At 38.1% G+C, this 13163-nt stretch overlaps 1 protein-coding gene across 1 annotated transcript in view; it reads left to right on the top strand.

Annotated features, from left to right (window-relative positions):
* The window catches only part of DRP2 (dystrophin related protein 2), a 55474-nt gene that overhangs the window by 39442 nt on the left and 2869 nt on the right, over positions 1 to 13163 (top strand). Inside the window, exons 15-22 of the mRNA XM_072431562.1 lie at positions 792 to 903; positions 2200 to 2342; positions 3503 to 3568; positions 4777 to 4842; positions 5923 to 6069; positions 6919 to 7168; positions 7948 to 8047; positions 12719 to 12805. Coding sequence (XP_072287663.1) covers positions 792 to 903; positions 2200 to 2342; positions 3503 to 3568; positions 4777 to 4842; positions 5923 to 6069; positions 6919 to 7168; positions 7948 to 8047; positions 12719 to 12805 — 971 coding nt within the window. The remainder of the gene's footprint in view (positions 1 to 791; positions 904 to 2199; positions 2343 to 3502; positions 3569 to 4776; positions 4843 to 5922; positions 6070 to 6918; positions 7169 to 7947; positions 8048 to 12718; positions 12806 to 13163) is intronic.

Genomic DNA, 13163 nt, shown 5'->3' with positions numbered 1-13163 from the left:
TAACTACCTCTTTGGGAACTCCATCAATTATTAATACTGAAACACAAGAGTAATTTTGCATAAACAAAACTTGACAGCTTATTTTTAGTTGGGTGTCTCTGGATCTCCTTTCCTTCCAAGCTTTGGAAAGCCACTGAGCTCCCAGCAGTCTGCTGCTGATTCACTAAATTGAGCACCTGGGTTCTCTAGATCCAGGTGAAGACCCAGACATGGACCGGGTGGCCAAGGTTACCTCCTAACTCTTCCTTGGCCAGCTCTAGGATCCTCAACACCAACTTTTTCATAAAAGCCAACTGTATGGCAGACTAACAGTTCCCTGGAGCCTTTATCAGACAAAGCACCTTAGTGAATGTGAAATAAATAAACTGGTTGCTGTGACAAGACACTCATTTTGCAGAAATACACTGGGCAACTACAACAGCTACAGACCTACTAAAACATGGAAATACCGTCCAATCTCTGAACAAATGCTCATATATTAAAAACAATATACTGCATGAAATGAATAAATATCATTCCAGACTGGACTTTACAGCAGATATGGGTACAAGATAACCTATATTTTAGAAATCATGCAAACCAACCCCACAGAGCTTACTTTCTTATAATGCAGATGATACCTTTTCTAATTGAATCATAAAAATCATACCTTTATTATATTTGTCTAATTCAATGCAACCAACTTGTAAATATCAATTTACTGACCATTTATGTTCAGAATTGTAATGTTCTGTATCCTAAATGACTTACAAAACACATATTTGTTTGTAATGTACTGATTTTTTTTTTAGGTACCGCAGCCTGAAACAATTTGGAGTAGATATCTGCCAGACCTGTTTCCTGACAGGACAAGCAAGCAAAGGAAGCAAACTTCATTATCCAATCATGGAATATTACACAACAGTAATTATTTTACAGAAACCTTTAAATAGACATATAGGAACACCTAATACGTTGCTACTGATGACTTGATTTTATTGGTGTAGGTTCCATAGTGGACATCAATGGATGTATGTTTGCCCCAGGACAATAGCTCATTAAGTAGTGAAGGCAGGACCCTGAGCATTGCCCCATAACCAAAACCTTTAAACCCTTCATTCCATAAATTCAGGGAGTCAGCTGACCTCATTCCTCAGGCACATACCATTGATAAACCTAAATGAGACCAACTGAAGCAACCCTCAGATCCTAACACTGCCCCCGCAGGCACCCCATAACATACCACTGCTGCAGCAGGCACCCCAGATCATAACACTGCCCCCGCAGATACCCCAGATCATGATACTGCCCCTGCTAGTACCCCAGATCACACACTGTACTCACAGACACCCCAGATCATATAACTAACCCCACAGGCACCCCAGATCACTGCTTCTATAGACACCCTATATCATAGAACTGCCCCCACAGGCACCCTAGATCATAACACTTCCCCACAGGCACCCCAAATCATAACACTGCCCCCACAGGCACCCCAGATCATAACACTGCCCCCACAGGCACCCCAGATCATAACACTGCCCCCACAGGCACCCCAGATCATAACACTGCCTCCACAGGCACCCAGATCATAACACTGCCTCCACTGGCACCCCAGATCATAACACTGCCCCCACAGGCACCCCAAATCATAACCCCGCCCCCACAGGCACCCCAGATCATAACACTGCCTAACACTGCCTCCACAGGCACCCTAGATCATAACACCGCCCCCACAGGCACCCCAGATCATAACACTGCCTCCACAGGCACCCTAGATCATAACATTGTACGCACGGAAGACCCAGATCAAAACACTGCTCTACATGCACCCCAGATCATAACAAAGCTCCCACAGGCACCACAGATATTATAAATGCCTCCACAGGCTTGGGGATTTTTTACTGGCCAAGCAGTAAAAAGCAATAGAGTATTCTATTTTTTACAACTTACAGCAATATATTTTACTTGAAACACCAATAAGGAAAACTTTGGGGACCCCTGAAATTTGTGCTTTTTTTACTGACCACAACTTCTAAAAAAAATCTCCCTGGATCGTAAATAGCTAGCTCAGTTTAGATATATATTGATTATTAATAATATTGTGAAGGGCCAAGGGCAGTGAACCCTTGCTGTTCACAATATGAAGTTGATCCATAATTGGAGTTACTCTGTGCTCTCTTACCATTTGTTATTATAACAGAATATCCTTTTTTGCAGACCACCTCTGGAGAAAAAATGAGGGATTTTGCTACCACTCTCAAAAATAAATTTAGGACACGTCAATATTTTAGTCGCCATCCACTACGAGGTTACCTTCCTGTGCAATCGATGCTCGAGGCTGAAGTTAGTGAAACTGACACGTAAGGAGATTTTGATTTATATATTGTGAGAAAGGATGGTAGATGGTATTGTGTCACCTACTCATGGTAAGGGGTTTCGGGCTTTACGGTAATGTGGGGAAAACCTTTCATTAAGCCTATTTTAGGCCAAAACTGATCAGGGCAAATTCTCAAGGCAATTGTATTTGTTCATGTAATTTATAAGTACAAGCCATTATTAGGCCATCTAATCATACAGACTTAAGACTTCTTGGGGAATTTTATTTTTATCCTAATAAGCTCAGCATTTACAAAGGCATATCCCTCATCCCAAATAAAAGTGTCTGTGAAATCTCATCCCATCATATAGACAGATGCAATTCATGCAAAAAATTGGAAATATAATCTAGTATCTAATATGGTTTACATTATTAAATTATAATATTATTTATGGTGTATATGGTCCTATTTGACTGACCCTCCTGTTAGATCTAGAGGTGACAAGAAAGGGAATAAAGAGCTGTGTGCAAGCACATATGCCCCATGACATGGATAATTTGCCCATCATTTGCTTCTAAACACTGGTGTTCACTTATTAGCCTGATTGCTATCATAATTTGCCTTGTTCAATGTTAGGTTTCGTCGGGCTTTGGTTCTGAATCCTGAAACCCAGAGAAATTGTAGAAGTTTGGGTGAGGCCTCCATTCCCAGGTCCACGTTACCTGGCAGGAAAACTTAAATATAAAGCTCATCTCACCATAAGTCTTTAAATGCATCAGGGTTGGGGGCTCCTAAAACGTGGTAGGGTGTTGTAATGTTTTATAGAAATTTTATGCAATACCCTACCAACTCCTCCGGCCAACCATCATCTGCCTGCATTACAAAAAGAGGCCATAGCAATGAGGTCACTTGGACTAAAACATAGCGTCAAATGCACTTGATATGGGGAATAAGGAAGAACCAGAGAAGGCCAAATGTAAATCAGCAAAGCACATCCGTTATCATGGCCACCAATTACTGTGACACCTTGGCACACAATGGTGCACTTTTAGCGCACAGGCTGTTCTCTCTACCATGAAAGACCATATCATGGGGATAAGAAGACAAAAAAGGCTATTGAGACAGACAAGGCAATCTGCATGAAATGTACTTTACTAAAGATGTCTGATTTGTTTAATAATTCTTGTATTCATTCATCTCAGGTCATTGTCCTCTCCAATGCTTCCACATGCTGATACACATTCAAGGATAGAACACTTTGCCAGCAGGTCTGTATTCATTTCTCAAATAATACTTCTATACCTATTGTAGGATTTGGAGCATGTGTTCTTTGTGCACATAAAAATCTAGGGGAGATTTTAACTTATTCACCATTTTAGACGTATGAATACATTTGAGAATCCAAGATATGCAAATCAAAAGATATACAGCAAACATGACAAAGTCATAAAGTGACCTCCACTTTTTAATAAGAAGATCCTATAAGATCTTTGACTTTGGAGAGTACAGCTTATCAATGACTTCTCCATTTTAGATGTATGAATACATTTGAGAATCAGAAATATGCAAAGCAAGAGAAGTACAGCAAGCATGATATAGTCATAATGTGGCCTCCACTTTAGAGAAACTCACCAAAATTCTAATGTCACTATTGGAAATTTTTTGCTCTATTTTGGTTCTTGCAACAACTTTAAATTTTTAGATTTTCCATCACTCTAAGTCCTAGTGATAATTGGAAGAGGGGGAATCTGCCCAGAGGGCACACAGATTGCAATGAAAACATTGCAAGAGGAAGAGATGTTTTGGTACCAATCCATGCTTGGTCAGTTCCATGGGTTGAGTAAGGGGCTTGTCCATTCACAAAGTTCAAGCAGTACTTATATAGTATGCTTCAAAAGTAAAATAAATTTATTTCAGCAAGAAGCAGCCCTTCCTAGGACCTCTTCACTTGACAATTTAATTTTACCCAATTAGGTCTTAATCATGGAGACAAGGTGAAGCTTCCATATGCTGCCTCCGCCATGGAGACAAAGTGTGTTCCATCCTGATAAATGCTTAGTACAGATAGGGTTTTGTGTGCTAAAATAAAAACACCTAAATGATCCAAAAGCATTCTTGACCAAGGACAGGGAAAGATATCTTGTATTGCTATAATAGGGAGCTTCTTCATTTACAATTTTCCCTGGATATATTTTTTAACATTTTAACTCAAAGTTCCTATGGAAATTTTTCTGCCAATGGACCCACAAGGCATATATAGATTAAGAGAATGCAATTTACCTAATGAGTTAAAGGACCAAAAAAGCCAGGTAAAAGCCTGATTGCTAGTCACCAGTATTGTCTGTGGTGTTTCATGCTTTTTCTAGAGGAAACAAGGTCTTTCTAACCATCAAATGACGACAAGCAACACAATTTCCAATAATTGATACCTTATCCCAGTTAGAGTCAGGAACATCGTCTTTGCTTTTAATTGCAGGCTTGCCGAAATGGAAAATCAAAGCGGTTCCTTCTTTACTGATAGTCTTTCGCCTGATGACAGCATGTGAGTTTTTGTTTTTATCTCTTTGACATAAAATATTTACTATTTTATGTATATCCAGCTACTTTATCAGTGTATGATAGAATCCTATTAAAGAAGAATGACAATGGTGGGTCAGAAGAAGTGTATTCTAAATAATTTCTAAAAGAAAAACAAGGGTTCAGATGTGGCTTCTGAACTTTTCATCAACCTAAAATATCTAGTTCAGGAATCCTGATCTTTCCTGGTTTTCCAGGACCTGATAAAGGATGATAGAGCTATCCCAAAACATATTACCTTACCTTCAAAACAAACTATAAACTGTATCTAGACTTTAATATTAGTCTGGCACTGGTGGATTGGATATGGTGAGTTGATCAAACTTCAGATTAAACTGCATACCCATCGGGGATCCAACCTACATTAGTTAATCCAGCTTTCCATAGATCTACCTGTCCTACCAGCAGGTACCCTTGAAATACAATACTCATGTAGCTTAAGTTTGGCTTAATTTTAGTAGTTTCATATAACTTGACAATAGTATCAGAATTGACCATTCCTATTTTTGGAAAGATGATGTGGTAAAAAATGCTAGAATATTTTTCCATTGAACCTAATTAGGCATGTTGGACATTTAATTCCAAAACCATGAAACTCTTCAGCTAAAATAGCCTCAACAATTTTGCTAAGGCTTTCAACAGAATTTTGGAGGATATCTGATGAAATGTCGTGGGAATGTAGCCAAAAAGAGCATTTGTGAGATTAGTTACAGGTTGTAGGTTAGAAGCCAGGGCTCGCATTTGTATTCCAGATCATCCCAAAAGTGTTCAGTAGGGTTGAGGGAAGGGTTCTGTGAATCTGCTTTGTACAGAGGGGCAAAGTCATTCTGGAGCAGAGAAGGATCTCCCTCAAACTTACCAGAACCCCACATCTATCTAAAATGACAGTATCCTTCACTGCAAACACCAGAACTCACCAATTTAAAAAATATCCATATCTATTAAATTTTAACAATATACTACTATTTACCTAATCTGGATTAGGGCAATTTCTATTAGTTCAGAGCCAAAAAAAAGAGTCTTATGAGGTTTTTTTTTTTTCTAGTGATGAAGACCAATATATACTACGCCATTCCAGTCCAATAACAGACCGTGACCCCTGCAGTACTTCACAGTGTATGGGATCGATAGATCCAAAGGAAGAGGAAGGAGAGCTGGAAAAGGTCATTGCCCAGCTGGAGCATGAAAACAGGTACCCACTAAGCAGATGTATCTTTATAGCATCAATATATTCAATTATTGTTTTTTTTCTTACTCATGAACTTGTGAATATGAAACATATGAAACATGGTGGTCACAGTTAGAGGCATGGCTATAAATCTACACAAAATACCTGCTAGTCATAGTTCCTTTCAATAGTGTGAAAGGCGGCCTTTAAATGCTGAAGATGTGTTTCTTACAGTGACATAAACTTGTACAACCAGTAGATGTGCGGCATTAATGTAAGGTATTGGAACCATGTCTGAAGAACAAGAGTTGAGGTCAGCAGGCAGCCAATGAAGATCTTCAATGGATATTACGGGCAAACTCAAGTTGGGAGCAGGAATGTAAGCAGAAAGCAGATGTATGGCAGGCCAGGTTCAAAAGCTGGAGGGGTGGCAAGATATCAAAAAAGAAGACAGAGGCAAAGTTAGAGAACGGGCCAGGGTTGTCAGTGCACACCTCTCAATACAACACAGACAGGTCGTGTACCTTACTTTTCTCTACTGAAGTTAAACAATACAGATTGATCAACTAAAAAAAAATGTTTGATTACACTCTCTAGATCCTTTCCCCATCCCAAGTGACAATGAAAGTATGTGAAAAATGCACCTAGGGTGTAAGTTCTTGCCCTAAGGGAAGCTAGGTTAAGTATGTCCTTGATACTAGCCACAGCTAGTGTAAGGGGAGGGCAAGCAGGGCACCCAAAAACTGAAACCACCATCTTGGACATTAGGGAGGTACTGCTTATCGTTGATGTTTACCTTTAATATATAATCATTCCATCACTGACTTCCAGTATGCAAAAAATTAAATTTAAGTGGTTATTTTTTCAATGCAGAATTCTGCAAGGAGAACTAAAAAGATTGAAATGGCGACATGCAGAAGCCGGAGAGCAAGCCCTGCTAGGTGAGGTATCTCCTGATTCAGGGGGCAGCGGCAGTGGTGATGTACAAAGCGAAGAATTGCTAAGCGAGGCACGCATTCTACGGCATCACAAAAGCCGCCTTGAGACACGTATGCAGATTTTGGAAGACCACAACAAGCAATTAGAGTCCCAGCTGCATCGTCTCAGGGAACTGCTTCTACAGGTAAAGAAATTTTAACTCGATCAGTGGCCAATTATTGTGAAATTACCATCTTATATTGATTGTTTCCGGAAGAGTCATTTCCCTTTTCCTCTATGCATATCATAGCCTTTTCCTATTATTGGAATGTCTAACGATCGTCTGTGCTGGTCCAATTTCTCCATCTCTCACCCCACTTTTTAACCTAAGTCAGTTAGGTTGAAAAAAGACAGTCCATCAAGTTCAATCACTAGGGAAATAATCATATCCCAGATACAAAACCCTATAAGACATAGTTGATCCAGAGGAAGGCAAAACAACCCCTGGTACAATTTGCTTCAACAGAGGAAAAAAATTCCTGATTCCATGAGACAATCGGATGTTCCCTGGATCAGCAGTCTCTGTTATCTTTACTTTAAAGCGTTAATCCCTAGTTATATTCTGTGCTTCTAGAAATCATCCAGCTTTTTCCTAAAGCAATCTATAATAGTTGCTGAAACTTCTTCCTGATGGAGCCAATTCCACATTTTCACAGACCTTACAGTGAAGAATCCCTCCTTATCCTGAGCTTAAACTTCTTTTCCTTCAGACACAAAGAGTGCCCCCTTGTACATATCCACCCAGCGGCAGTTTAGGACTTTAAGCATGCATATTATACATTGCACATTTAACCTATCAGCCAATATTTGTTTGGGATAAATAGACCGCTGACAGGTTCTCTTTGAATTTGAAAAACAGAAAGATAATGTATGGTTAAGATAAATTCAAAATGGTAAAATAACTGTATCATGCACTGTTTTCAGCCTAGCGTGGATGAAGGCAAACCTTTCTCATCAGCTTCCTCTCCAGATTCGGAAAGCAAGTCATATCAGAACAATGGAATGCCTGAGACTGAAGCTGCAGGTAAAGTTTCACATGTATCATGCAATCATCACATGTAACATTCATCATGTTTATTCATCTATAAAATGTTCTCAGTACTATCATGTATTCTGCTTTATGTTGTCTATAGATGTCTATAGACAGGGTAATATAGGAAAGATTAGATTGTGTCTTTAAATATTATTTACAGATATGGATAGAGGATTTTAAAAATCATTACATGACCCCGACACCGTCTAACACTTTGCAGGTGGCTCATGTAATGGGAACATACCATATTAACACTTACTATCGATTCCTCCCACACACAGCCTGTGCTCAGTCAATAAAGACCGCCCAAGGCTGTTTGCAGGGTAGAAAGAATGAGATGGTTAATTTGGCACCATGTTGATGTATGGCTCCCCTTGAAACCCCAAACAGACTTTGGTGGATTTGACATAAAATTTTATGTCAAATAAAATTTATGTCCAAATAAACTTCATGTCATTCACATTGTGGCACTTTTTCTTAATAAACCTTGAAATGTTTTTATTCTGGGAGGACTTTTAGAATTATCATGCACCTAGGAGCTGCTTTAAAATAAGCTTTTACATTAGTTTGAATAATTACCTATATTGGGGTCCAGAAATGTAACAAGGTGGAAGTATTTGTGGGGCTACAAATGTCAGGAAGGGTTCAAGAAAAATGCAAAACATTTTTTTAATACCCTTAAGAACCATTTTTTTAATACTCCTTCTCTCCTGTCTTTGCTGCCGTGGTGGTAAAGACTGAATGGAAAAACTACAGGAGGCTGCAGCTGCTCCCTGTGTGCATGCCCAATTTTGGTCATGTTCAGAAGGGACTTTCCTCCAATGTAAAATAAAAAAAAGTGAAAGTGAGTAGTGTGAAATTGGGTGATGTTGGAAGAAGAACCAAGAAAAAAAAAGATGGAGATACCCAGTGTCCAGGCTGTGCTGGAAAGAAGAAGGAAGATGGGATGGTGCAAGACCAACTGGTATAGGATTATGGAGGGATTGATGCCATTCCACCTATAAAGGTGTTTTTGTTTGTTGTTTTTTTTACGTATAGTTAATTAAAAGGTATTACTCATCTTTATTTGATGTGTGCAATGGTCCAAAACACCAACGGTCCCAAGGCCTATTGTCATATCATCTAACTTGTAAGAGTCAGGTAGGGAAAAAAGCTGGCATTTCTTTACACGTATTCAGAAAATGTCAGCACTCAATAATATATCTGGAGTTATTATTTATACAGTGATCACAACCAATCAGATTGTTACCTAAATATTAATTACATTACATTATATATATATATATATATATATATATATATATATAAATGGTCTATGTAGAGAACTCTCTTCCCCATTACTCACTTTGAGATCATTACAAAGCACAAGAGAGTGATCTTTGCGTCTGGAGGAAAAGAAGTTTAAGCTCCGGATAAGGAAGGGATTCTTCACTGTAAGGTCTGTGAAAATGTGGAATCGGCTCCCTCAGGAAGTAGTTTCAGCAAGTTCTATAGATTTCTTTAAGAAAAAGCTGGATGATTTCTAGCACAGAATATAATTTTGTATTAAGGCTTTAATGTAAAGATAACAGTGACTGCTGATCCAGTGAACATCCGATTGCCTCATGGAAATAATTTTTTTCCCGTTAAAATTGCAAATTGCACCAGGTTTTTTTTTTTTTTTATTTTGCCTTCCTCTGGGTCAACTATGTCTATATGGTATTATATCTGGGATATGTTTATATCCCTAGTGCTTGAAATTGATGGACTTATGTCCTTTTTAACGTGACCTACCATGTAACCTAGCTCAACAGTTGCCAACCAGTGGTTCAAGAGAAAATGTTGGTGGTCCACAGAAAAATGTTGACATCATTAGCATATTTTATGTTTTATTATTTTAAAACAAAAATAATATTCTAATAAATTCTTATATTCTGAATGACAATTTTCGCTCTTATATTGCACTAAATTCACAAACTGTACAAGAGACGGAAAAACAAGGGAGGCGCAGCGTGACGTCAGTGTAGTATTTAGTTGTATGAGGCGACCGTTACCGAGCCGTACGCTTCAGTATTGTTTCCACCATTACAACAGTCACCCCACTCCGCCAATACCGATTCTCATCCAATTTTTTTATTTTATTTGTTTTTTTCTCAGATGCTCTTTTAGGTAAGTATGACCCTAACTGTGTATTTTTTTTATAACTGGTATACTTAATACCATCAAATAGTTTGACTTTGATAACTATCATTTCTTGATTGGTCTTAGATTCCAATGAAATAAACCCATAATGAGTGAGAAAAAGCAAACAAATATTTTACATTTTTAAGTAATAAACTGAGGGACCAAGATAAGTATCGGGCTCCCCATATGCTATGCAAAACTTGTGGAGTGTCTACATCAGTGAAAAAATGGAAAACTGAAAAGTTTGAAATTTGGTGTACCTATGGTATAGCGAGAGCTCAAAAATCATCGTAATGGTTGTTATTTTTGTGTTGTGATTGTAAAAACATTTCAGTTGTTACAAGAAAAACAAGTGGGAGTACGGTGACATGGAATCAGCAAGAGGACCTGTGCCGCATGGTGCTGATGTTCCCATAGCAGTGTTCACTCCCTGATATTCCTGTATCCAACATGGAGGATATACAGGGAGCGTAATCCAGGAGTTAGCAGTGGGAGTGAATATGAAGTGAATATGTTTCATCAAACCAGCAGTTCTCCCAAGAAGAGCTCAATGATTTAATACGTGACCTAAGTCTGTCACAACAAGCATCTGAACTTTTACTATCCAGGCTAAAAGAAAAGAACTGTCTGAGACCGGAAGATAAAATAACGGTTTATAGGACAAGAGAGGTGACGCTCCGACCATATTTCACTGAAGATGGAGACTTTGTGTACTGTTGTAACTCCTAGACCTGGCGTGACCTCTGAGGCCTTGTTTGTGGGATCATTCACAAAAAAACACCTGGACTACTAGCCCATATGGGAGGACCAGAATACCGAGCAGAGGACTGGCCGCTTTTCATGGATAGTTTCACTCGAAGTTTGAAATCTGTTTTACTGCATAATGACAAATGCTTTGCATCAATTCCAATTGGTCACTCAACAAACTTTAAAGAAGAATATAAAAATATTAAAATGTTTTTACAAAAGCTTTGCTATCATGAACACCAATAGTCCATATGTGTTGATATAAAAATGCTGAACTTCCTACTTGGACACAAAGTGAATACACAAGGTTCCAGTGTTTCATCTGCTTGTGGGATAGTAGAGCAAACCAGGATCACTGGAACAAAGTGACATGGCCTCCAAGGGAAAACATGAAAAAAGGTGCAGCGATCATCATTACCGAGCCAATGGTTCACAAAGAAAAAATCATTCTCCCTCCATTACACATAAAGTTGGGATTAATAAAGCAATTTGTTATAGCTCTGAACAAGGATGGTGATTGTTTCAAATATATTTGTAGATTCTTCTCTGGATTGAGTACTGAAAAAATAAAAGCAGGAATCTTTGATGGACCCCAGTTTGAATCAAATGTCACAAGTTACATGACTGATACTGAAGCTTCTGCCTGGCACAGCTATGGCATGGTTGTCAGGAACTTCTTGGGTAACCATAAAGCACAAAATTATGAAAAACTGGTACAAAACTTGCTCCTAAACTTTAACAATTTGGGTGCTACTATGAGCATAAAAGGTACACTATCTCCATAGCCATTTGCCAAAATTTCCAGAAAACCTTGGTGATTTCAGTGAGGAACAAGTGGAGAGGTTCCATCAAGATATAAAGGAGATGGATGAAAGGTATCAGGGCAGATGGGATAAACACATGATGGCAGACTACTGCTGGAGCCTTCAATGTGATCGTCCTGATCATCAGCAGAAAAGGAAATCATACAAACTGAGTTTTTCAATGACTTCTTTGTGATCAGTTCTGGAAATATACTGATTATAGAATATATTGATAATATTTTAAACATTTTATTTTGTATACATAGGAAAATCTATTTTTTTTCATGTTTCATTAGTTTTCTATGAGGTTATTATTGAGGTCATTATTTAAAAAACTAGAGCCAAACTAGCAAAACCAATACCGTATTTGTAATCTGTGCATTAAACATAACCTAAAATTACCTTATTCTGTTTGGAAAGAAAATGTTTGTTGACCAGTGTAATAGTAACAATAATACTTAACAGTAATACTTTACTTAACCCTTAGCTGATCAATGAATCAGAGCTTCCACAGTCCTGGTCTGGCACGCACCATTAGGAAGATAATTATTTTACAAATGTATTTATCTTTTTTTTTAAATTCACATTAATGGTCCATGAGATTTAAAATTTTGAGTTTAGTGCTCCATGAGGTCAGAATGTTAGGCGAGCGCTGAAATAGATCATTTTGACCAAACATCTTTGTTATATCATACTGTTTAAAACTTTCACTAATGATTATTCTAATTTATATATTATCATTAGTAACTTTTAGAGAGCTCTCCAGTGCTAGCACCACCTCACCATTCCTTCTACAAGCCCTCAGCTGCTTCTTACAACACAAGACCCTTTGCAGATCATTATCACCATGACATCTTACATAGTTTTATATAGCACATATTTTTTTAGCAAAGTTGTTTTATTTTAGTCCTTCTGTGTGCCAAAAGTATATCCTTTTATTTCTTTTCAGATGATGTGGACAACCGCGTAAAAGACATTGGATTGCGCTTTGAAGACATTATGGAAAAGCTAAGGAATGTGCTTCCCAGTACAAAAGGTACGACAAGAATAGAAAGTACGGACACAAGTCCGGGAATTGGGTAGACAGACTTGGGGGTTGAGTGTCCAGCAGTTGATTTAACATTTCTTGATTAGAACAGGTGTGTGCAGCTCTAAATAATGACCAGTAGATGACAAACACTCCAGAGTAATTATTACAAAGTGAACCTAGAACAAGGAATGTAATTTAATTCATCAGTTTAATAAATATGTCAGTAAGTTAACAGATACTCTAATGGTTGTGCTATAACATATCCTCCTTCTAATCTTCCCCCTCCTTATTCATTATTTGTCATCAAAGAGTATATTTAACCCCCTAACCGCTAAGCCCGTAATTTCTCGCACTAAATATTTTT

The sequence above is a fragment of the Pyxicephalus adspersus genome, chromosome Z (genome assembly GCF_032062135.1).
Source record: "Pyxicephalus adspersus chromosome Z, UCB_Pads_2.0, whole genome shotgun sequence".
Lineage (NCBI taxonomy): Eukaryota > Metazoa > Chordata > Amphibia > Anura > Pyxicephalidae > Pyxicephalus > Pyxicephalus adspersus.
This window is presented reverse-complemented; position numbering and strand designations above follow the sequence as displayed.